The 19,433-nt window shown below is 35.5% G+C and overlaps 3 protein-coding genes across 6 annotated transcripts; 2 read left to right on the top strand and 1 right to left on the bottom strand.

Annotated features, from left to right (window-relative positions):
* On the top strand, positions 104-4,617 carry LOC18612560 (glyoxylate/succinic semialdehyde reductase 1). 2 transcript variants are annotated; one of them, XM_007049424.2, is made up of 8 exons: positions 108-358; positions 824-934; positions 1,028-1,129; positions 1,702-1,803; positions 2,780-2,895; positions 3,423-3,501; positions 3,580-3,750; positions 4,281-4,617. In XM_007049424.2, the coding sequence occupies exons 1-8, from the start codon at positions 254-256 to the stop codon at positions 4,368-4,370; spliced, it is 876 nt and encodes a 291-aa protein (XP_007049486.2). In that variant the 5' UTR covers positions 108-253; the 3' UTR covers positions 4,371-4,617. The 2 variants fall into 2 exon arrangements, with proteins under 2 accessions (XP_017982492.1, XP_007049486.2); XM_018127003.1 differs by lacking the exon at positions 4,281-4,617 and having other exon boundaries at positions 104-358; positions 3,580-3,939.
* LOC18612561 (homeobox-DDT domain protein RLT3) lies at positions 4,764-16,038 on the bottom strand. Of its 2 annotated transcripts, none has more exons than XM_007049425.2 (18): positions 15,888-16,037; positions 15,308-15,442; positions 14,589-15,020; positions 13,935-13,993; positions 13,604-13,846; positions 13,333-13,395; positions 13,023-13,239; positions 12,786-12,886; positions 12,419-12,505; positions 12,103-12,234; positions 11,037-11,177; positions 10,513-10,635; positions 9,937-10,395; positions 9,021-9,434; positions 8,181-8,798; positions 6,982-7,086; positions 6,621-6,846; positions 4,764-5,329 (listed from the first exon to the last, which is right to left on the bottom strand). In XM_007049425.2, exons 2-18 carry the CDS (start codon positions 15,357-15,359, stop codon positions 5,307-5,309), a joined length of 3,495 nt encoding a protein of 1,164 aa, XP_007049487.2. In that variant the 5' UTR covers positions 15,360-15,442; positions 15,888-16,037; the 3' UTR covers positions 4,764-5,306. The 2 variants fall into 2 exon arrangements, with proteins under 2 accessions (XP_007049487.2, XP_007049488.2); XM_007049426.2 differs by lacking the exon at positions 4,764-5,329 and adding an exon at positions 5,330-5,412 and having other exon boundaries at positions 15,888-16,038.
* LOC18612562 lies at positions 16,225-19,338 on the top strand. 2 transcript variants are annotated; one of them, XM_007049428.2, is made up of 6 exons: positions 16,225-16,567; positions 16,759-16,851; positions 17,303-17,531; positions 17,989-18,080; positions 18,351-18,458; positions 18,967-19,338. In XM_007049428.2, the coding sequence occupies exons 1-6, from the start codon at positions 16,484-16,486 to the stop codon at positions 19,126-19,128; spliced, it is 768 nt and encodes a 255-aa protein (XP_007049490.2). In that variant the 5' UTR covers positions 16,225-16,483; the 3' UTR covers positions 19,129-19,338. The 2 variants fall into 2 exon arrangements, with proteins under 2 accessions (XP_007049490.2, XP_017969279.1); XM_018113790.1 differs by having other exon boundaries at positions 16,226-16,567; positions 16,754-16,851.

Here is a 19,433-nt window from a genome sequence, read left to right on the forward strand (position 1 = left end):
AGTACCAAAATTTTTATACTTTTAATATTAATTAAATTTAATATTAGTAAGGTGACATTGGTGAGAGTGATTTTTATCATATTTTTATCAACATTAACGTTTAAAAAAACTCCATGCTTTTGTTTTGTTTTTGTGTATGTACATAAAGATGGAGTCTGGTAAGAAATACTGCATGAACTCGCAACAAAGAAAAGTTCCTAAGTGAAAGAGAGAGTAAACAAAGACGAAGAAGAAGAAGAAGAAGAAGAAGAAAATGGAGGTTGGGTTTTTGGGACTGGGAATAATGGGGAAAGCCATGTCAATGAATTTGCTGAGGCATGGATTCAAAGTCACTGTTTGGAACAGAACTCTTTCTAAGGTGCCATTCATTGCTTTTTATGACCCTTCACCAAAAAAGTTTCCTTTTTTTTTCCTGGTGTTTACTTTTCTTTGAAATATTTTAATCATCAGTTGCAGATAGCGTTCATCTTAAGATCTGACTGGTGGGTTGGTGTTTGTTTTTAGTTTTATGTATTGAAATTATAATTTTTTTATGATTTTTTCCTCTTAAAGGAAGAATGGGAAACTAAATAACGAAAACAAGAGATTGATTGAATTTGATTAAAAGAAATCAAAATTTCCCACTAAAATGATGAATAAATTTAATTGTATTCATTTTCTTGTGACTGTCAAAAGAAAAGGCTTTATCTTTTTGGTGAAAACATTATGATACGGCTGAGTTCAGTCCGTTGTTGTATGTGAAATATGGATTCTTTGTAGCTTGATACCAGATCGATTTTTATTACAAAAAATTGTGGCATGGAAATTTTTGTTGTAATTGCAGTGTAATGAACTGGTGGCTCATGGTGCCTTAGTTGGAGAAACCCCTGCAGAAGTCGTTAAGAAGTGCAAGATCACCATTGCCATGTTGTCTGATCCCGCTGCAGCCCTTTCGGTAATTACTAATTTTGGTATACATACATTTTAAGCCCCTGCCATCCTCAATTAAAAGTCACTACCACAAAAAATGTATTTGGTGATTGCCTAGGTTGTTTTCGACAAAGATGGTGTGCTCGAGCAAATTTGCAGCAGTAAAGGTTACATTGACATGTCAACTGTTGATCCCGAGACTTCTTGCAAAATCAGTGAGGTTAGCTGATAATCTTTTGTGCTTGATTGAAGGTGCTTCTTTATGTTTGAAAGTTAGAAAGTAAGAGGGTCTTCTGTTGAGATGTTGTAATTTGTGGAACCCCAAGATAATGGGCAAATAATGGCATGTCTTTTATGAGTATGGGAGTGTCATATAGCAATTTTTATCATACTGTTGAGAGAGTCAGGAGATTTTTTTTATTAAGCAGAAAATAATTTGTTTTTCATCTCGAAGTTAGATAGTGGGTTAAGAAATTTTTAAAAGTCTTTTGAGAATTACATATTCTCTGAGGTGTAAGTTTAAACTGTATTTGTTCTAAAAATAAAAAGAAAATTATTTCGTTAAATGACACATGCAAAGGTATTGTTGATTGTTGAAATGGTGTCAATGTTATGCTTCCCTTTTGTACTCTGATAAAGACCAAGGATACTTTTTGGAAGATGATGTTGAAGATCCATGCAAGAAGATTCTAACGACATAAATTTGATATACTCTATGATATTCTGTTATTTAGTGATTTACCAATCAATGAATGAATTTATGCATTTCTTACTTACATTGGATATCTACAGGCAATTACATCAAAGGGTGGTCACTTCCTTGAGGCCCCTGTTTCAGGTAGCAAGCAGCCCGCAGAAACAGGTCAACTAGTGATTCTCGCTGCTGGGGAGAAGGTAAATTGGTGGATAGATTTACTGGATTTGTAGTACTTGTTCGTGTTAATGAATGGTGCACCTTTGTTCATACTTCCTCTATTTTGATAGAAATTTATTTCAAGATAGTAGGAATATGGCAAGGCCGACTAAAACAAACTAGATGTGCTGCGTGTTGCGACTACATAGATGTGCTGGTTTTTCTTAGAATTATAATAATGCAAACTAGGTAATAATGGAATAAATGTTTTGTTGCTGGTTTTGACTGCTCTGCTATATAGGACTAATTGCCCATTATGTTTTAAAACATTGTGACAGTCAGGGAATGAAGTAAAACAACCTTTTTCAGTTGATTATTTTCATTTTCTATTGACTGAGTGAACCTTCCAGAAGTTCATACTACGCAGTTTGGGCATGTTTTAATGAAAAGAAAACAGAAAATAGTATCGATTGATAAGTTTTACATTTAATGAATCCAAAGAAACCTTACAACTCTGCCACTGGAGGTTTCATTTACAAATATTGTTCTACATTCGACTTGATCTAGGGCCATTCCTTAAGGATAATGTAACATACACTTTCTTTTTCACATTTTGCCATCTCATTCCATGTTTTAAAATCAAACAATCAGTGGACTTCATTTTCTGGAAACAAACTCCCATTGAAATTTTGTGATTGAAAGTGGATGAGTGAGAAGTGGGATTGAGATAAAGGAGTGATAAAATGAAATGCGTTATTACATTAATTTCATATTGTGATAAAATTTAACCTTTTCCTTTAAGACATCCCATGGGAGCTTCTATCAAGTGGCATTTTAAATGATCAACTATTAACCGGCCTTTCACTTCCATGGTGAAAAAGTTAAAGAAAATAACAGAGTGGAAGACAATGGAATCCATTCATCTTTTTCTTGATCACTACTGCTAATATATCTGTAGCCTGCAAATTTATCTTCACTTTGGTGTTAACTGCAACCTGTCACTGTTTGTAAATTTAGGCATTGTATGAGGAAGCAATTCCAGCTTTCGATGTCTTGGGAAAGAAGTCTTTCTTCTTGGGACAGGTTGGAAATGGAGCAAAAATGAAACTTGTTGTTAACATGATAATGGGCAGGTAACGATTGCTCTTTCTTTCATTCATTTTCTGAACCCAAAAAAGAAAAATAAACAAAACTGACTGAAATTGAGCTAATATATTACAATCATTGTTATATTTTTATTTTTGGAATAAGCAAATATTTTTTTCATAGTGAAAATCCAAGGAAAAAGTTTGCAAGCTTAAAATAAGAGAAATCAATATGGCTCTTTGGTCTATGAATAAGTTGGGTTGATCTTTTTGCTTGGTTGATATACCTAAGGTTTTGGTGAAAACTTTTACTACTAGAAATATACAACTTATGTCACTAAATTCTTTGGTAATATAAATGGGGCAATATTGACTCCTAAGTTTGATATGTCAGTGCTAGGTTAAAGCTTTCATATTCTGTTCCAATTTTATGTCTCCACTAACTGGGGCTACTTTGGCTTCGAAAATAGTTATTCATTTTAGAATACTACTATGCTATAAATAAATTAAAATGCTTCTTCTTATGATTTGACGAATCCATCTGGATGTTTATCATGGTTCTTTGTCTTCTGCAGTATGATGAATGCATTTTCAGAGGGACTTGTACTGGCTGAGAGAAGTGGACTGAATCCACATAGCCTTCTTGATGTACTGGTAAGTTTGCAGCCAATGAATATTCTGTCAAGTTGTGGAGAGACAGAAACTTACAGTGAGTGAGCTACTTTCTGGCAGGACTTGGGTGGAATTGCTAATCCAATGTTCAAAGGAAAGGGACCTGCAATGCTCCAGGACAATTATTCCCCTGCATTTCCTTTGAAGCATCAGCAGAAAGATATGAGGTTGGCTCTTGCCCTTGGGGATGAAAATGCAGTATCAATGCCAGTAGCAGCCGCAGCCAACGAGGTTGTGCTTTTCTTTCAATCTGCTTGCCCTTCTCCATATGTTGGGAATTGTTATCTGATGTTTATACATAGTTTAGGTGCTAAGACTCAAGGAATTTGATATCCTTCATAAGCTTAAATTTCCTGATACATAAAGAGTGATATAAAGGTGCTGGAGAAGTAAACTTAAGTATTTGAACCATACCTTTTGGAACTTGGAATCCCCCATTTCAGCCAAAGTGGTTCACTGAATTTTGTTGGATTCCTATATGAACAAAGATGCCACTGCACTCTCAATAAAAAAAAAAAACCCCAAGCATCTAAAGAGACACATAAATGCTGGAGGCAATCACTAACTTAGAAATAGACTAGTGTGGTGAATTAGGAAATGTTTCTAACTTTTGGCTAAGATTTGTCATCATCAAGATGCAATTTAATGGATACCTTTAAATTTTGTATGCAACTTATCGTAACATATCAAATTCTTGACACTTAATTATAGGAAGCTTTAAGATGATTGAACTGAAACTTGTTATTCGTTTTTGGTCGTAGGCTTTCAAGAAGGCGAGAAGCATGGGGTTGGGAGACCTCGACTTTTCAGCTGTTTTTGAGACCGTGAAGGTTCTTAAACATTCATCTTGATATCGTGGATGCTAATGTCTTGAAACACAAAGGAGGGACCTCACTTGGTTAATGATTTAGGGGGTCACAGCTTCATTAGTTGGGTTCAGTGTTGGTTCATACTCATAGTGCCGATAGAGTTCCTACACAGGGAAGCATCCCCCTTGTGTGATGTTGTTCTAAGTACACCTCTATTATTACCCAAAACAGCTGGTTTGGAAGTTGGTAATATCATGTTATAAAAATGGTCTGTGGTTCTGCTTCTTTATCCTCTTTTGCTTAGCCAGCCTGCAGCGATATTTAATTATCAATATGAGAACTTCAAATTATAGATCTACCAGTACTAAGCTCAGCCATTGGAAATTGTTTGACGATTACAAGATAAAAATAAAGTAAAACAAGCAGGCATAATGCTTAGCGAAGGAAGACTACAGCATACGCTGGTAAAATTTTATTCCGCCATTGCCATATTAAAATGACAAGTTAGCTGTGTACATCAATGAAATGAGATTACTGTTTGACAAGGAGCTACAACATTCCTTTTCTACAATGAAGGAATAATGGTAGTAATCATTTAACTGACTGAGGAGCACGGTACACAGTTTTGTACCAAAAACTTGATTTTCCTGCATATGTATGTATCTAGCACTGTACAATGTCTAAATAGCTCAGATTCCCTGAGTACAATAACATTCAAAAATGAATATTTAGTCATAACTCTGCTCTGTACAATCTCATACGATGTTCCTGCCTTCATCCTTCAAAATCAAACTTCGAATGCATCAAAATAAATGCTCCAATGATGAATATTGAATAGTCAAAATGACAAGCCATAGCCGGAAGAGTGATTTGGTGTTAGGCATTAGGATGACAATGGAGACAGCACCCGAAAGTCAAATGCCTTGAATAGAAGCAAATGAGCTTCCCACCTGTAGAAGCTCCAACCAGAGGCTGGCTTTATTCTTTCGGAGCTCTTCTCTCTGAAGCATAAAAAGCCCACATTGATTACTTTATCTAAAGCAACAGATCATCCAAGTCACAACAATGTAAGACAAATGCTAATCTGCACAAGGATCTGAAATGAGAAGACATGTCCAAGCGATTGAAATCACAAAAATTCTGTATTACCACCCTATAAACATGTTTCTTTTCTATTTCCATATTGTATCTTGGGGATATCCAAGGATAACTTCAGAAAAGCACAATTGCTCTTTTCCACTCACTTAAAAAAATTGACGCAAAGCTGAGAGAGTGAATAATATCCCGTTCTTGTGATCTAAAATATATTTCTCTAAAATCAGCCCGACTCCAATGAATAATTGCCATAACAATCAACTTTTCAAAGTTGTTTAGGTCAGAAATTAACATGACATAGGATCTACCTAATCATCCACATTGGTTGCCTCTCCAAACATTGCCAAAAAGATGAGCAAATAAGACAATTTAGAAACATAGTCCAAACTAACCAGCCTCAATTCCACTCCAAACCATGCAGTCCTGAATAGTTCTCTTTAGATATAATTTGAAAAAAATATGGTAGCTGTCATCCCTTGTGAATGAGAATGGGAAAGGCACAAATAAAGACTCACTACAAAATAACATTTGAGAACAGACAATTCTTACAAAATTTCATATCTTTTTCAATACATCATCAAGCAAAATAAATTCAAACTGCGTTTTAAGTATGCTAATTTAATTTGCACTAGTTTCCTGTTAAGATAAAGCAAAAAAAAAGGAATGTCATATCCTGCTGGAAGAAATTCCAGGAGAACTGATAACTAGCAACTAGAACTAACCCAGAAGGTTAATTTTTAAAAACATCATCAGAGCTAAAACCTAAACTATTAGAAAATATTTTCGGCTTATTTAAGTTTCATTGATTGATGTTTTAGCCTTTTACCTTTTGCTTTGTACCTTTTTTTTTTTCAAAGCATGAATAGGAAGAAACAAGCATAAAATAGAAAACGACTAGAAAACCAAAGACAAATAGCAAAAAGCAAAAGGCAAAAGCATCAAGAAATTAAAATGCATAAAGATCAGATTCTACCCATCATAAATAAATCTTCATCCATAACATAATAGTTTCATGACAACAATAAACAATCTGAGCCATAATTGCCAGCAATGATCCTTTACTATAACCAAAACCTGATCAAGTAATATCTGGTAGCCAAAATAAATCCGTATAGCAAACAGAAAGAAACAGATGTCCAACTTTGATGTCTGGAACACCAAGTGTTTAGACAATTTGTAGATAAAGAAGGAATATACCTGAACATCTGGTCCCATTTTCCAGTTCCTTTTTGGAATGAACTTTCCTCAAATATGGAGCAATAAACTCATCCAACTTCACCAACCAGAGTGCAACTGCAGATGATGTTTGGGGAATGGTTGGAAAGAATGCTATGATTTCTTCAATAACAGCACAACCCCCTTGATCAGTATTGCATTGATTCAACCAATTCTCATTAATTGCTGCAACAAAATCAGCAACAACCTGCAAACATGATTTGAGATGTGCAATCCCAAAATCAAATGATGTACAACTAGCCTCAGGTATAATTATTAAAAATTATCATATTATTCAAGAACTATTAAGCATGGAATTACATTAAAAAAAAATACATCAAACCTGCAAAAGCTCAGACAAAGATGAGGTCCGTCGTAGCCGTTTGACCCACAACCTGTGAGCAGACTTTGTCCAAGCACCTACTAAAGCACCTTCAGGCATAACTGACTGCAAAAAGAGTATGAAAAGAAATTGACACAATGATTAATAAAATAATTGATAAAAGTTTGTTCTTTCTGAACTATTTATTATATCAACGACTTATACGCATGATACTGAAGCTTCGCATGATGTTGCTATAAAAAGAGAAAAATATAACTTCTCATAAAGCCAGACATTTCACTTCTCATGAAGTATGATGTAATAGACAAAGTTTAGCCATAAGCTTTCTATGCAAATCTCATTGTTGATGTTAAAACTAATTATATTATATTAAATCATGACAAATAAAATATATTTAAATATAATTTTATGAAAGAGTTATTAATAATCAGTGTTGTCAAAGGTGCAAGACCCATTTTAGGAGCTAGACCTTTGTATTGCTGGAGGCATAATACATGAAAGAAGCACTTCCCCAAGTTCAGTAAGGACTAGGGTGGAAATTTTAGACACATAGTATCATACACAGAGACCAAAGAAATTTCTGCTTATTATATCTAATACACTTAAACATTAATTTGTTAACAAACATTTAAAAATCTGCTCCATTCAACAGCTTAATGTGTTCCAAAGATCAAGTATCAAAATAATTCACAATAAGTCATAGTCATACACTACTCTCTTTCCTTCGCTTCAATCTTTAACAAAAAGTTACGCATGGACTATATGACCTATTTTCATTCTTGTAAAGAGAGTTGGTATTGTCCATTTTTTACTATTTAAAGAACAACTAATGAAAGAAACTAAAGAAAACAAAGAGAGAATTAGGTATTTGTTTTATGTGCCTTTCACCTTAAAATAAAGGCACACCCAGGCACAAAAGGTGTGTGCCTGACCAATGGGTCCTCAGCTGAGGGGTGCGAGGTGTTCATTTGATTTGCTCTACACCTTAGTGCTTAGGTGTGCACCTTGACAACACACAGGGAAAAGAAACGGTGATAAAAGCAAAATGACATGCATATGCATACCATGTCATCTAGTAAGGCAGTATCAAATCTAGGCATGTCCCTATGTGCTATATACATATGAAAATGTAATATACTAGTTTTATGCAGAAAAAGCCAGGTAGCAAAACAAAAACCAATGAGAAAATGACAGCAAACCTCAATTGCATGGACTGCAGCTTTCAGTGATTGCAGCTGTGATGATAAGACTTTGAACTTTGGAAACATACTATTGTCTCCTTTCTCTCTGCACATAGCCACATGAATGGCATACCTTTCTTCTAGATCAAAATCAAGCTCAAATGTGGTATGGCAGATCTTACAATGCTTCTCATCTCTCCAGTACAAATCATGACAACTCTCACATCTGTTAAGTGAATCAAGATAAGAACGTTTGCTGTATTTTACAGCATTAAGTTTCAAGTAAAAACATTTCCATATCCACATATCAAATTCTTGAAGACGTCTCCACTTTCGGTTTTGTTCTTCTCCCTTCTTTCCAGCTTCAAGAACTATAGCACCAAATGGGGTCAAAGATTCATTCATGGCTATTGTCAAGCTTAGGTTGTTGTCAACGTCAGAAACAGGAGAAGAACTGTCTTCTCTGACTAAATCCAGCTCAGGTGATTCGGATGGCATGCGCCTGATCCCTGCATCATATAAATGTCTAGTTGACATTTCTTGACAGAGGGAAGCTTCCCGCTTCTCTAAGGATTCAATAAGAAGAGCTTCACGTTTACCCCTGTCATCCAAAACTGCCAACAGGGCACGCAATGCCTGTACCAGGATTAAGGGACCAACAAATAATAACAGTTAAAAGTCGGTAACACAGAACAATCACTTTGTCATATAAGACATGGCAAGAAATCCAAATTTCAGCTTAAGAATATCCTTTTAGAAGAGAAGTAAAATCTTCATATAATGATGAGAAGACAAATATTATCCAACACTATAACAAATTAAGAAAGGCCCTGCATTATGAAGAAAGCTGAGAGGTACCTCTTCGGTGTCAATAACTTCCCAATGACCATCTTCAGAGGATTCATAATAAATCCTCCTATGGCCAGGGTCATATGCATTACAAGGGCCCAAGAAGAGCCAATATCTGTTGTACCTTCGATCGGAGCCCAAAAATATGGATTGCATTGGGTGTATATCAACTCCAGTTTGAGTTTCTTTTGCATCCATTCTACTGCTAGGGCATTTCTCCTTTTCACAAAACTTTAAAATTGATGATGAATCAAGTGGGTGAGAGTCTGATGATGTATGTGCTTCTTGTACACCATTCTTTGGTCCACCATAGACCCAAGATGGCCTGGGAAAATTATGTTGGTTTGATGATCTCTTTATTTTTGCTCCAGAACCATAGTGAGGGATGTTGGGGACACACTCAGCAATGACTTCACTCGGATTCTAATCAATTAAAATGATGACTAAATGAGAGGCTATCATGCAAAATATCCCAAAAAAAAAAAAGAGACTATCATGTATGTTAACACTAAAAATTCATTTTCATAGCAGAACAAGAAAGGTTTGAGCAAGAATAAGATGGAGCATGGTAAGACAAAGTTTACAATCTAAAAGATTTTGTCAATCATCTTGTGTGCACAAATACTTACAACCGATAAATAATAGAAAGTTAGAAATGCAGTCAGTAGTTTGCTGTTGATATTAAAGTTTGACTTATCCAAATAATCATTGTATTGATCATGGGTCCTCAATAAAAGAGATAAAAATCTGCATTTTAAAATCTGAGTGCCTGAATGCAACATACCAAACAAGAGAGCAGAAAGGACCTTTCTCAATCTCTCTTTCCTTATTATTTCTTCTTTTTGTCTGTTATTTTAAGGGGATGAGGGGGTAAAAGGGGCAGGGAGGGAGGGTTCAACTTGTGGCCAAATGAAACATGACTTACCTCCATTCTGACACTGGAACCAGCACGAAGAAGATCGATCAAAGCCACTAATGCGTTCAACTTCTCTTCAATGCTCAAGTCTGAATATTCACCTTCCATAAGTCCTAGCAACCACACTTCTCCTGGATGGCTTTCATCAATTTCAGTGTAGACTGTCATCATGTTATTTTTACTTTTACGATAATTTTTATGTTTGAGTTTCCGTTGATAGTAATTTCCCAAGTCACAGTCAGAATCTTCACTGCTGCTACTTGCACTACTGTCATCAGTGTCATCATCAACACTTCCAGAGTCCTCAGTGTCGGAATGAAAGTCATTGCCTTCCTTTGCAACAGAATTGCTGCGAAGACGGTATGCAGATGATGATATCTTTTCAAATAAAGTAATATCACTTGAAAGAGTTGAACATATTAATTCTTCGAGTTCCTCAGTCGTGCTAGTGAGATTCAATTCAGTAACCTTCAGAAGGAAACGAAATTTTGGTCACTGAAACAGGGTCATAATGATGACAGTAATGATGATTTCAACTTAGTTAGATCAAAATTTTCTTTTGAAAAAATTAGATCCTCATCTTACCGGCAAAGACTTTGCCAGGTCTGAAACTTTCAGCCCATTATTTCCTCTTTCTGACAAAATTCTAAACAGCTCACCCTTTAAACTACCAGGACGTAGGCCATACCTAGCCATGAGGCTCATTTCCTGTATTACAGAAAAGAAGATTAAATTTCAATTGACATATTTCACATATATCCAAAGATCGATGGATCAGCAGAGAAACTCTACGTAGAATTAAAAACCATCAAGTAAAGAGTTCTCTAACATAGACCATTCTTTTATAAAGGGGGTTCTCCAAAACAAATACAAACCTCAATCATGTAAAACTAAAATTTAAAGCAAAAAAGCTTAAGCACTAAAAATAGTGGGGAGTTAAATAAGAGAAGTGAGATATATCAATGAAGAAGGGGAAATTCAAAACAGATACAGCATATATATCACCTATTATTTTAGATTACACAACTGATACTCCTAAATGTAAGGAAGAAAAAGAAGTTTGAATCTGAGATTTAACCATAGTAATACAGAAAATAATGTTCTCATACCTTGCTAAGGGCTTCCCTCCGCAATAGACCTTGTTTTGAACCAAAGCCAGCTGCAACCAAAACTTGACGCAGTATTTCTGTCCATGTCAGTGGGTTCAAGGATGTCTTCCAGAACTCCACCACAAATTCCTGGTTCTCTACCTGATAAGTCAAAGAAAAACAATTATATCCTTATTTTTAAGCAAGGGCATAGAGCTTCCAAATCCTCTAAAAATTCACTACCTCAACATCCTAGGGGTTTTTTCAGAAAGGCTTTTGGCTGCCAAACTAAATTACAAAAGTTAAGTGATATATCCATATATGTTTCCAGGAAACATTTCAACACCAATGTGCTCCGCAAATTGCCACATGCATCTTCCCTTTGTATTTATTTCTTTATGTTTTTTTTCTTCAGCATATGTAGGTACTTTGCTTATATAAATTATAACCACTCAAACATTCCCAGACTCTGGTTTGATGCTTCATTTAAGCTGCTTTGGTTCCAATCATCACAAAAGAGGAGACAAGAGCAGGTTACCAGGCCCAGACAAGAATTGTTAATACACATCATTTTAACAGATAATTATGTGTAACTTGACCAACAGGCTTAATAAATGTAGAAATAAAACCAATTGGTTAACTTATCGTCAAATCAATCTTGATCAATAACAAAAAAGGATCTATTTAAGTGAACTATAACTCAAGCAACAAACTTTTGTAAACAATTGACCTTGTCTAACAAGTGCTTCACTTTGGATAGATTGATTTTTCTAGTCAAATAACCATTGATTCCAATCTTTCTTTTTTTATTTTTTTGGTTGGGGAAAAATCTTTTACAGGCAATCTAAACAACATTATATATGCCAATCAGCCAGTGAGCCAGCAAAAATTTAAAATCATGTCCAGCAAGGTTTGCTTATCCTATTCATAACCCAGCAACCAGTAAGACCACCTAAATCATCTGGCATATAATTAAAACAAATCAGCAAAGAAGGATTTCCCACACAGAAACACACTTCCAGGTGCATAGACAAGACGCATGCAAGCATGCATGCATTAACAGTAAACCTGTGCGGTCATTACTCACCGAGTGAAGAAGAGCAAGAAACTTGCAAGACAAGCTAAAATGAGGCAAAAGTACACCACTCAGCTCCAATTTGACATCCGACAAAAGAAGCTGTAGAAGGGCCACATGAATTTTCCCAAGTAGCAATGAATCCTGAGATGTATATACATAGATATACATATATATATATATATATATATATGTTTATAAGTACAAATAAGAAATCAAATGAATATATCGAACCCAGGTGACATAATAAGAAATCAAATGAACTGGCAACGAAAAGCCAAGTTAAAGATTTGACGACGTATATGGTAAAATAAAGATGAAAAATAACCTTATCATGAAATGCTTGAGCAAACTCATCAAGTGTGAAGGAGCATATGTCAAGTGTTACTGAATAAGTATACAAGAAATGGAAAACCTGCAAAAAAGATTTTGACCAACAATTAAGCAAGATAATTGAGGGAAATAAGGAGAACATATGATTTATAACATACTATCACCACTAAATTCTAGATGAAGAGCAAGACAGCAGCCACCAGAAGCATGCTTTAAGAATAAAAATTCTTTCAGCAAAAAAATAGCAAAGATTAAACACAAGAAAAAAGATTATGCACAGCATATTTCATGCAGGATAAATTGGCCTTTGCCAAATCACTGAAGGAAGAGCAACAATAACAAACTTTAAGCATTGTAGACACCTTAAACAGTTTTTTGACAGTGTCTGGAGATGAATCCCAGGGTTGCATACTGAATGGTTGCTTCATCTTAACTGAACTAGGTGGAAACTTAGCCAGCAAATCTGGGAAACAATAAAAGAATTCCTCTTAGAACTCCAAAAAAATTTCTTATGTATGCACATGATATTTGTTACAACATAAGGTGGAAAACTTGCTCAAGTATTCTTAAATATATATCATGAACACTACTAAACCAACCTTTACAAAGGGAGCAACCAAGCACTCCACTGGTACCAAGATGATCAGAGCATGTCAATGGATTTGGTCCGGCTTGTAACTCCCTCAGCTCCAACTCTTCATCATCAACTAGCATTAAAAGCTGATCAAGACTTTTATTGGATGTACTTCCTTCTAAAGCAAGTTCACATTTTTCTTTGTGCAACTGCCTATTACTGTCATCTTTGTTAGATTTCATCTGGCATTAAAAAGGTAAGCCAACATTAATACAGAAGGTATACTGTACTTAAGCTAAACCACAAAAATGTGATAGAAAAGACCACAAAATTACCTCTCTCCTTTTAATTGAAGGCCTCTTCTTTTCCTGTAACTTCTTTTCCAAGCTTCTCTGTTTCTGGAAGGGCAAGTTACAGTCAGCAAATTTTCTAAATAGAACCATTAAGATAAATCTAAGGAAATGATCAACCAAGAGCCAAAGCCCCTGGTTTCTCTGGGAAGATTAAAAAAAATAAAGATTTACTAGAGATTAAAGAAAAAAACAAAAACAAAAAACGAAAAGTAATCAACACAAAATCTTGTGAGAGAAAAAATTAATAACTAACCATTAAAGATACTAATGGTTGCCGTCTTTTGTTCCGAGCTGGTGGCTTTCGCACTACAGGACTTGATGTTTGGGGAGGAGCAATGATTTGTTTATTAGAAAAATCAACACCAGTAGGAATATCTCCACCCTCAGGGTTTACAACCCTCCAAACTGTCATCAAACCTTTTCCAATACCATGCTTCTTCACTGGGGCACTCTCATTACAGTTGTTCTGATAATCTATGGTGGTAAGCTCAGAAACCTTAAATAGAAGAAGCAAAAATAAAAGATATTAGGAACCTGAAGGGGTGGGAACTGAAGGGTGCACATATTGAAAACATTCTTGATACCGTTCTCCTTCTGGTTGCTCTTTGGTCCTCTTGATCAGCAGGATGAGAATTTTTAGAACCTAAATATAAGAAAAGTATGAGTAAAGGATTTTTTTATTGAAATACAGTGTTAACAACCAGAAAAACTGGATAAAGCAAAAATCAAATAATGACAAGCTATATTCCTCCAACTCTTCATTTGTCATCAAGTACCCTTGTCAGGAACTTATCAAACATCTCTAAGCGGACAAGCATATGGGGTCTTGACCTTCCAAATATAAGGAAAAATTCAGAAAAACTGAATGCACCCATGTTGGACAAAAACCCATACCAGACTTAATCCTGAGTCTGAGCAATACAGATTAAGATTAAACAAAAACCATAAGAAAGACTAAATTTCAAATATTCACTAGCTTTTGTTTTGTTACACCTGTTAACTGGTAAACAGTAATAAATGGTGCAAAATTTAACAAGAAAAATTGCTTTCTCCATCTTAGGAAGATAGCAACTTTGACAAGCTCAACCTGATGAGTAACAGAAACCCACATGAGGTTTTCAGCATAAATTTCATTTGCAGCAAAACCATAAATTACGGCATCAAAGAAATAACCACCATTATTGAATAGCATCAAGTATCTATTAAGGCAACAAGGCTACAACTTTCCAGTAGTATACCTTTGCAGTGGCAAAAGGCTTGAGAAGGAAGAGAGTCAAATTCCACACCAAGTGGAGGACCATCCTTGCGAAATACCTTCTTCAGAATGTACTGAGGAGATGACAAATCCTGCAGAAGAAGCATTTTCTTCTTTCTCTTGTTAGCTGTTGAAAATGCACTTTTATATCTTGAACATAATGCAGCACCAGTGTTTGACCTATTATGAAACAAAGAGCCCTGTCCTTTAGGGTTCTTTCTACCAGCAGAAACACCTCCAACATTCCTTCCATTAGGAGCATGGAGTTTTTTCATAGAATGGATAGGTAACATAATTCCATAATCCCTTTTATCCCTTCTTCTCCTCTCAACAAACCATCCCTTGACCTCCTTCAAAGTTAATCCTAAAGCTGCAGCATAGCCTTCCATCTGTCTCTGGGTAGGATATTTCTCCTCTGCTTCACATGATAACACAAATAAGAAATAAAAACATAGTGCCATACAGTAATATATCAGTCAGCTGGATTAATTGAAGAAAATCAGTAACTATTAAAGCCATGTTTAACGCGTACTTCAGAAGGAGGTCTTAGCTTAAATATTAATAAAATTTTAGAATCAATCTATATACTTGTAAAGCCATCTCATCTAAGTAAATACTTGGAAAACTTAACTAAACGATACCCTGATAAACATGGTATGACTTTTAATTCTAAAAGATAAATCTTCAGAGCCACACACACACCTTCATAGAAGCTCTCGAGAGCTTGAAGCTGAAGTGACGATTTCCTCTTCATTTCGACCAAGTTCTCGTAGCCTTCTAAGTGATTACCTTAATTCAAATTCCCAAGTGCCGAAAACTCGAGCCATATTAAACATACTGCGAATTCCAAACAAACAAAGAGTAACCATTCAAGAAGAGAAAAATAAGACCAAAATACCCCCTCCACCCCACCCAAAAGAAACCCCGTAAGAAAAGAAAAGTAATAAAAGGATTTCATCAGCTGTAGCAGGTACTGAGTACTATCATCGTTAAAAAAAATTCATCTAAAGGAACAAATGAAAGATTATTAATAGAATCATCATCTTCAGAAAAAATGGAAAGGAAAAAAGGCACCAATTTCCCTGGAAACAAATTAGCTTCCCATTAATTGCTTAAAGCAAAGAAACTCCCTTGGATTTGACTTCCTCTTAAAGAATCACAGATAGAAGAGAAAAGAGTGAAGTGCAAAAGCCCAATAGGGTTAACCAGTAGAATTACAGATGACAAACATAAAACGACATGCATAAAGCTCGAGTGAGAAGAAGAATCAGGAAACACATACTTAGTGGGCAGGAAATGAGCGAGAGGGAGAGACGAAGTGAAGAAGAAGAAAGAAAGAAATAGGGAAGGTTGGGTTGAGACTTGAGAGCTGAGGGAGTGCAGAGATTTTAGAAGAGCCAGTAGGGTTTTGGGTTTTATCATCTTTTTATTTTTATTTTTTGATTTTAATATGGGGTGGATTTTAATTTTTACGCTTTTTCTTTTCATAAAAATATCTTTTCCTCGGCAAATCTCTCTCTGCCTGGCTCCGTGGCTTCTTCCCTGATTCTCTCATCCCACGCCATCATTTCTAAAATCCCAGCCAGCGGGGGAGCTTTTAGGCTTTTGGGCCAACCAACCAACAGCTGGGGCCCCTGGGCAGTTGGCCGTGGGGATTGGCTGGGCTAACTGAGGCCCTAGTCCTAATGCACCAAGCCCAGACCCAAACCCACCGCCAAGGCGCCAATTGAGTGAGTTCTTCACGAACGACAGAGCTTCCCTGTTCTTCACAACAACAATCCAGGAATTGAACCTCCCACCCCCGCCTCTCTGCTCGTGAAAATTTAGGTGGCCTGTTCAATTCGCCTCTACCCCTCTCCGAGAAAGCTCAGAGCAAAAATGGAAGATGATTGCCCAACAATCAAACGACGTTCCCTTAAAACCCATTCCCAATTCAACAATTACTCCTTTTGGAAAGACAAGGTTCGTTTCCCTGTCTAATAATGGTTATGGGATTTTAGTTATCTTTCCTCGTGATGTTTATTTGCTGCTCGACTTTACTGGTTTACTCCATTTTCGTTTTTTATTTTTGAATATTTATGCAATGCTTAAATATCCTGTTGAGAAATTAAAATTGATGAATTTTGTTTAAAACGTGGGTGGATGAAGTGTAGGTGAGAGAAAATTGTTACAAAAGGGTACGAGAGGACCGGACTCGTTTGCTTTGGAAAATGAGGTCGCCTGCCGCCCAATCTCTTATTGACAAGGTTCTCCATTTTCATTCCGATCCACCACTTTTATTTTTATAGTTTCTATATCTATTTTTGTTACGGTTACTTTCAATATAAATTTGGTGCTTGTAATTACCTTGGGAATATTCCAATATGCCGAATCTTTATTTTTGGGGAAATGGGGCATGGGGAAAGATCCCACTTTGCTGCATATCAGGGTAATTTGGACTTGAAATATAAGATTTAAGTTCCTAGTTGTTCCGGAAGAGTGGTGTTGTCAAGTTCCCCGATCCTTGCATTAGTAATTGTCAGCCTCCCTTTATGAAATAACCTAGTAGAGTTTGCTTTTGTACATAGTTTTGGTGCATATAAAATTTCGGGCATTTTGGATTTTTTTTTTTAAATTCTATTTCTTTTTCTCTTAAATTAAGTTTTCATGCAGTGAGTTTATTAGTATCACTTATTTTTTTATGTTTTCTGGTTTCAGGAGTTCATCAAATCTACCTTTCAGGAAATAGTTTCTGATGAACTTAAAAAAATTAAAGACTCATCATTAAGTGACTGTTTGGAAAGCTCAAATTCTGTACCCAAAGCCACTGATGAATTATGGGAATACAATGGTCTTCAAGATGCATATCAAGGTGAATGTGAAGAGCTATTGTTAGAAATGCAAAGAATTTTTTATGAGGATCTCAGGACAGAACCAGCAAGAAAAGGTGATAATTTCACACTCTTAAACAAAAACTTTCAGAGCTGTTCAAAGAAGAAGGGGGTGGGGAGACAATGTAACCAATTAAAATATACATCCAACTAAAATATTTGCATACTTATAAGTTAGATTTCTGTTCAGCTAGTTATCACCTCACTGTCACTGTTTATCTTTTTTCATCTTTTGTTGTTCACTTATGCAGCTTTTATTTGTCTACTAGCTTGTGCCCAATCTTTTTCACCAATATGAAAGCAGTTTTTTTATCATTGGATGTCTTCATCTCAATGTTTACAAAAGCCACAAGAAGAAAGAAGATTAATATCTAAACCAATCACTGAATTAATTTTTGCAAAGCTGTCATATGTCTTAGTGGGTGAATGATCATTCAGATGCGCAACTCAGTAGGATATAGCTGGTCAAGTCTTCCTTTTTTGAGTTTAAATGTTTACTTTAGTTCCTTGCAGAACCAGAAGATCAAATAAAAACTTGGGCAGATGAAGAAGATGAGTACTTGGCACGTGCAGTTTCTGAGCATATGCAATTGAAGGATGAGCAGGTATGACAACAAACTGTTCATGTTGATTTTCTGGATAAATTTTTGTATTATTACCCCTTAGTGAACATCTTATATGTGGTGTTTTGCAGGTGAGGGAAATGTTTATCTAGGCACCATTTGTGATACCTTACAAGAAATTTCTGTATTAGTATCATCATATGGTTTTTTATGTTTTGTATTTGGTTCTATATGAGATGTCAATTTTCAGCATTTTGTGCTAAGCTTTTAGAAATGAATGAAATCAACAAGACTTTCTGCTGTTTATGTTAGGTGCACAAGCAGATTTGGTGCCCCATCTGTAAGCAAGGAGAGTTGCAACAGAAGCATCAACTTATTTATTGCACCCTTTGCAATCTTCAGCTCAACAGAGATGATGAGGTTCTCCCATCTAGCTTTATTTTTCTTTTTTCATACAATTTTCAATTCCATGGCAGCCATTGATTGTTATGACTTTTTCATTTGCAGCATGTATCACATTCTAAAAGCTATCTTTATTTCTGATAAGTTTTCCTAACAACCAATTTTGCAAAATATATTTGCTTTCTTTCTCTGTAATCTGTTTGCTTGCTAAAAAGAAATGAAACATTCAAGAAGAATGAAAATGGACTGCCTCCATATGGTTTGTCATGGTATGGTGATTGTTGGCAATGCCTTTATGGTTTTCTGTAATTATGGCTGCTTGCTAGCTGAGTTGGTAACATTATGTTCTTGCTGATTACTGCTTGAAATGAAAGATTGGGTTCCTTTTGTTTTTTGAAAAGCATGAATGATTGGGTTATACTTCTACTGTCAAGATTTTATATTAAAAGACATGTATGAGCAACGCATATAAGTTCCTAGTGAAGTTACTTTGAATGATTTGTCCACATTCTTTTCATATACTCAGGTTAATTTGGATATACTACGGGATCGATTAGCTGAAGCCCATGATGACCATCTTGATCGAGGATGCAGATTGAAACCCAAGTTTTGCCTTGAGACTAGATTTGGTTTAACCGCATTGTACATCCTTTGTCAAGATTGCAATACTTTTGAGGTTGTCATATAGCTTCTTTCCTACTTCATACTTAAAAGATGGATAATATATTTCAGGTTTTCATGCTTTTCTCTTCAAAGTGTAATAATTATCTGATGGATTGATTTCTATGTCCTCAGTATCCCTAAAGAACAATTTGTTTGAATTGATTTTGTGTATATACTTCACTTCAAAAGAAGAAATGAACATGCTGCTGCATAGCCAGTGGAAGCTTTAAGCGTCTCTATTTGTATAAAGTTAGGCTTCGGTTCTACTTTGATATGCTTTTCTCATGCTTAGGGAAAGGATTAAACCTCTGACTAAATTGAAATTTTACG

The sequence above is a fragment of the Theobroma cacao genome, chromosome 1, assembly GCF_000208745.1.
Source record: "Theobroma cacao cultivar B97-61/B2 chromosome 1, Criollo_cocoa_genome_V2, whole genome shotgun sequence".
NCBI classification, from domain to species: domain Eukaryota; kingdom Viridiplantae; phylum Streptophyta; class Magnoliopsida; order Malvales; family Malvaceae; genus Theobroma; species Theobroma cacao.

What these genes read in the sequence shown, in the direction of transcription:
- LOC18612561 (XM_007049425.2), bottom strand. Translation starts at nt 15,359, where the DNA reads ATGAAGAGGAAATCGTCACTTCAGCTTCAAGCTCTCGAGAGCTTCTAT. An exon ending in GAGCAACCAGAAGGAGAACG is followed by an intron (nt 13,847 to 13,934) that starts GTATCAAGAATG and finishes CTTCTATTTAAG; the next exon opens with GTTTCTGAGCTTACCACCAT. An exon ending in CTTCAATTAAAAGGAGAGAG is followed by an intron (nt 13,240 to 13,332) that starts GTAATTTTGTGG and finishes TTTTAATGCCAG; the next exon opens with ATGAAATCTAACAAAGATGA.
- LOC18612560 (XM_018127003.1), top strand. Translation starts at nt 254, where the DNA reads ATGGAGGTTGGGTTTTTGGGACTGGGAATAATGGGGAAAGCCATGTCA. An exon ending in ATCCCGCTGCAGCCCTTTCG is followed by an intron (nt 935 to 1,027) that starts GTAATTACTAAT and finishes GTGATTGCCTAG; the next exon opens with GTTGTTTTCGACAAAGATGG. An exon ending in CTTCTTGCAAAATCAGTGAG is followed by an intron (nt 1,130 to 1,701) that starts GTTAGCTGATAA and finishes GGATATCTACAG; the next exon opens with GCAATTACATCAAAGGGTGG.
- LOC18612562 (XM_007049428.2), top strand. Translation starts at nt 16,484, where the DNA reads ATGGAAGATGATTGCCCAACAATCAAACGACGTTCCCTTAAAACCCAT. An exon ending in GACAGAACCAGCAAGAAAAG is followed by an intron (nt 17,532 to 17,988) that starts GTGATAATTTCA and finishes AGTTCCTTGCAG; the next exon opens with AACCAGAAGATCAAATAAAA. An exon ending in AGCTCAACAGAGATGATGAG is followed by an intron (nt 18,459 to 18,966) that starts GTTCTCCCATCT and finishes TCATATACTCAG; the next exon opens with GTTAATTTGGATATACTACG.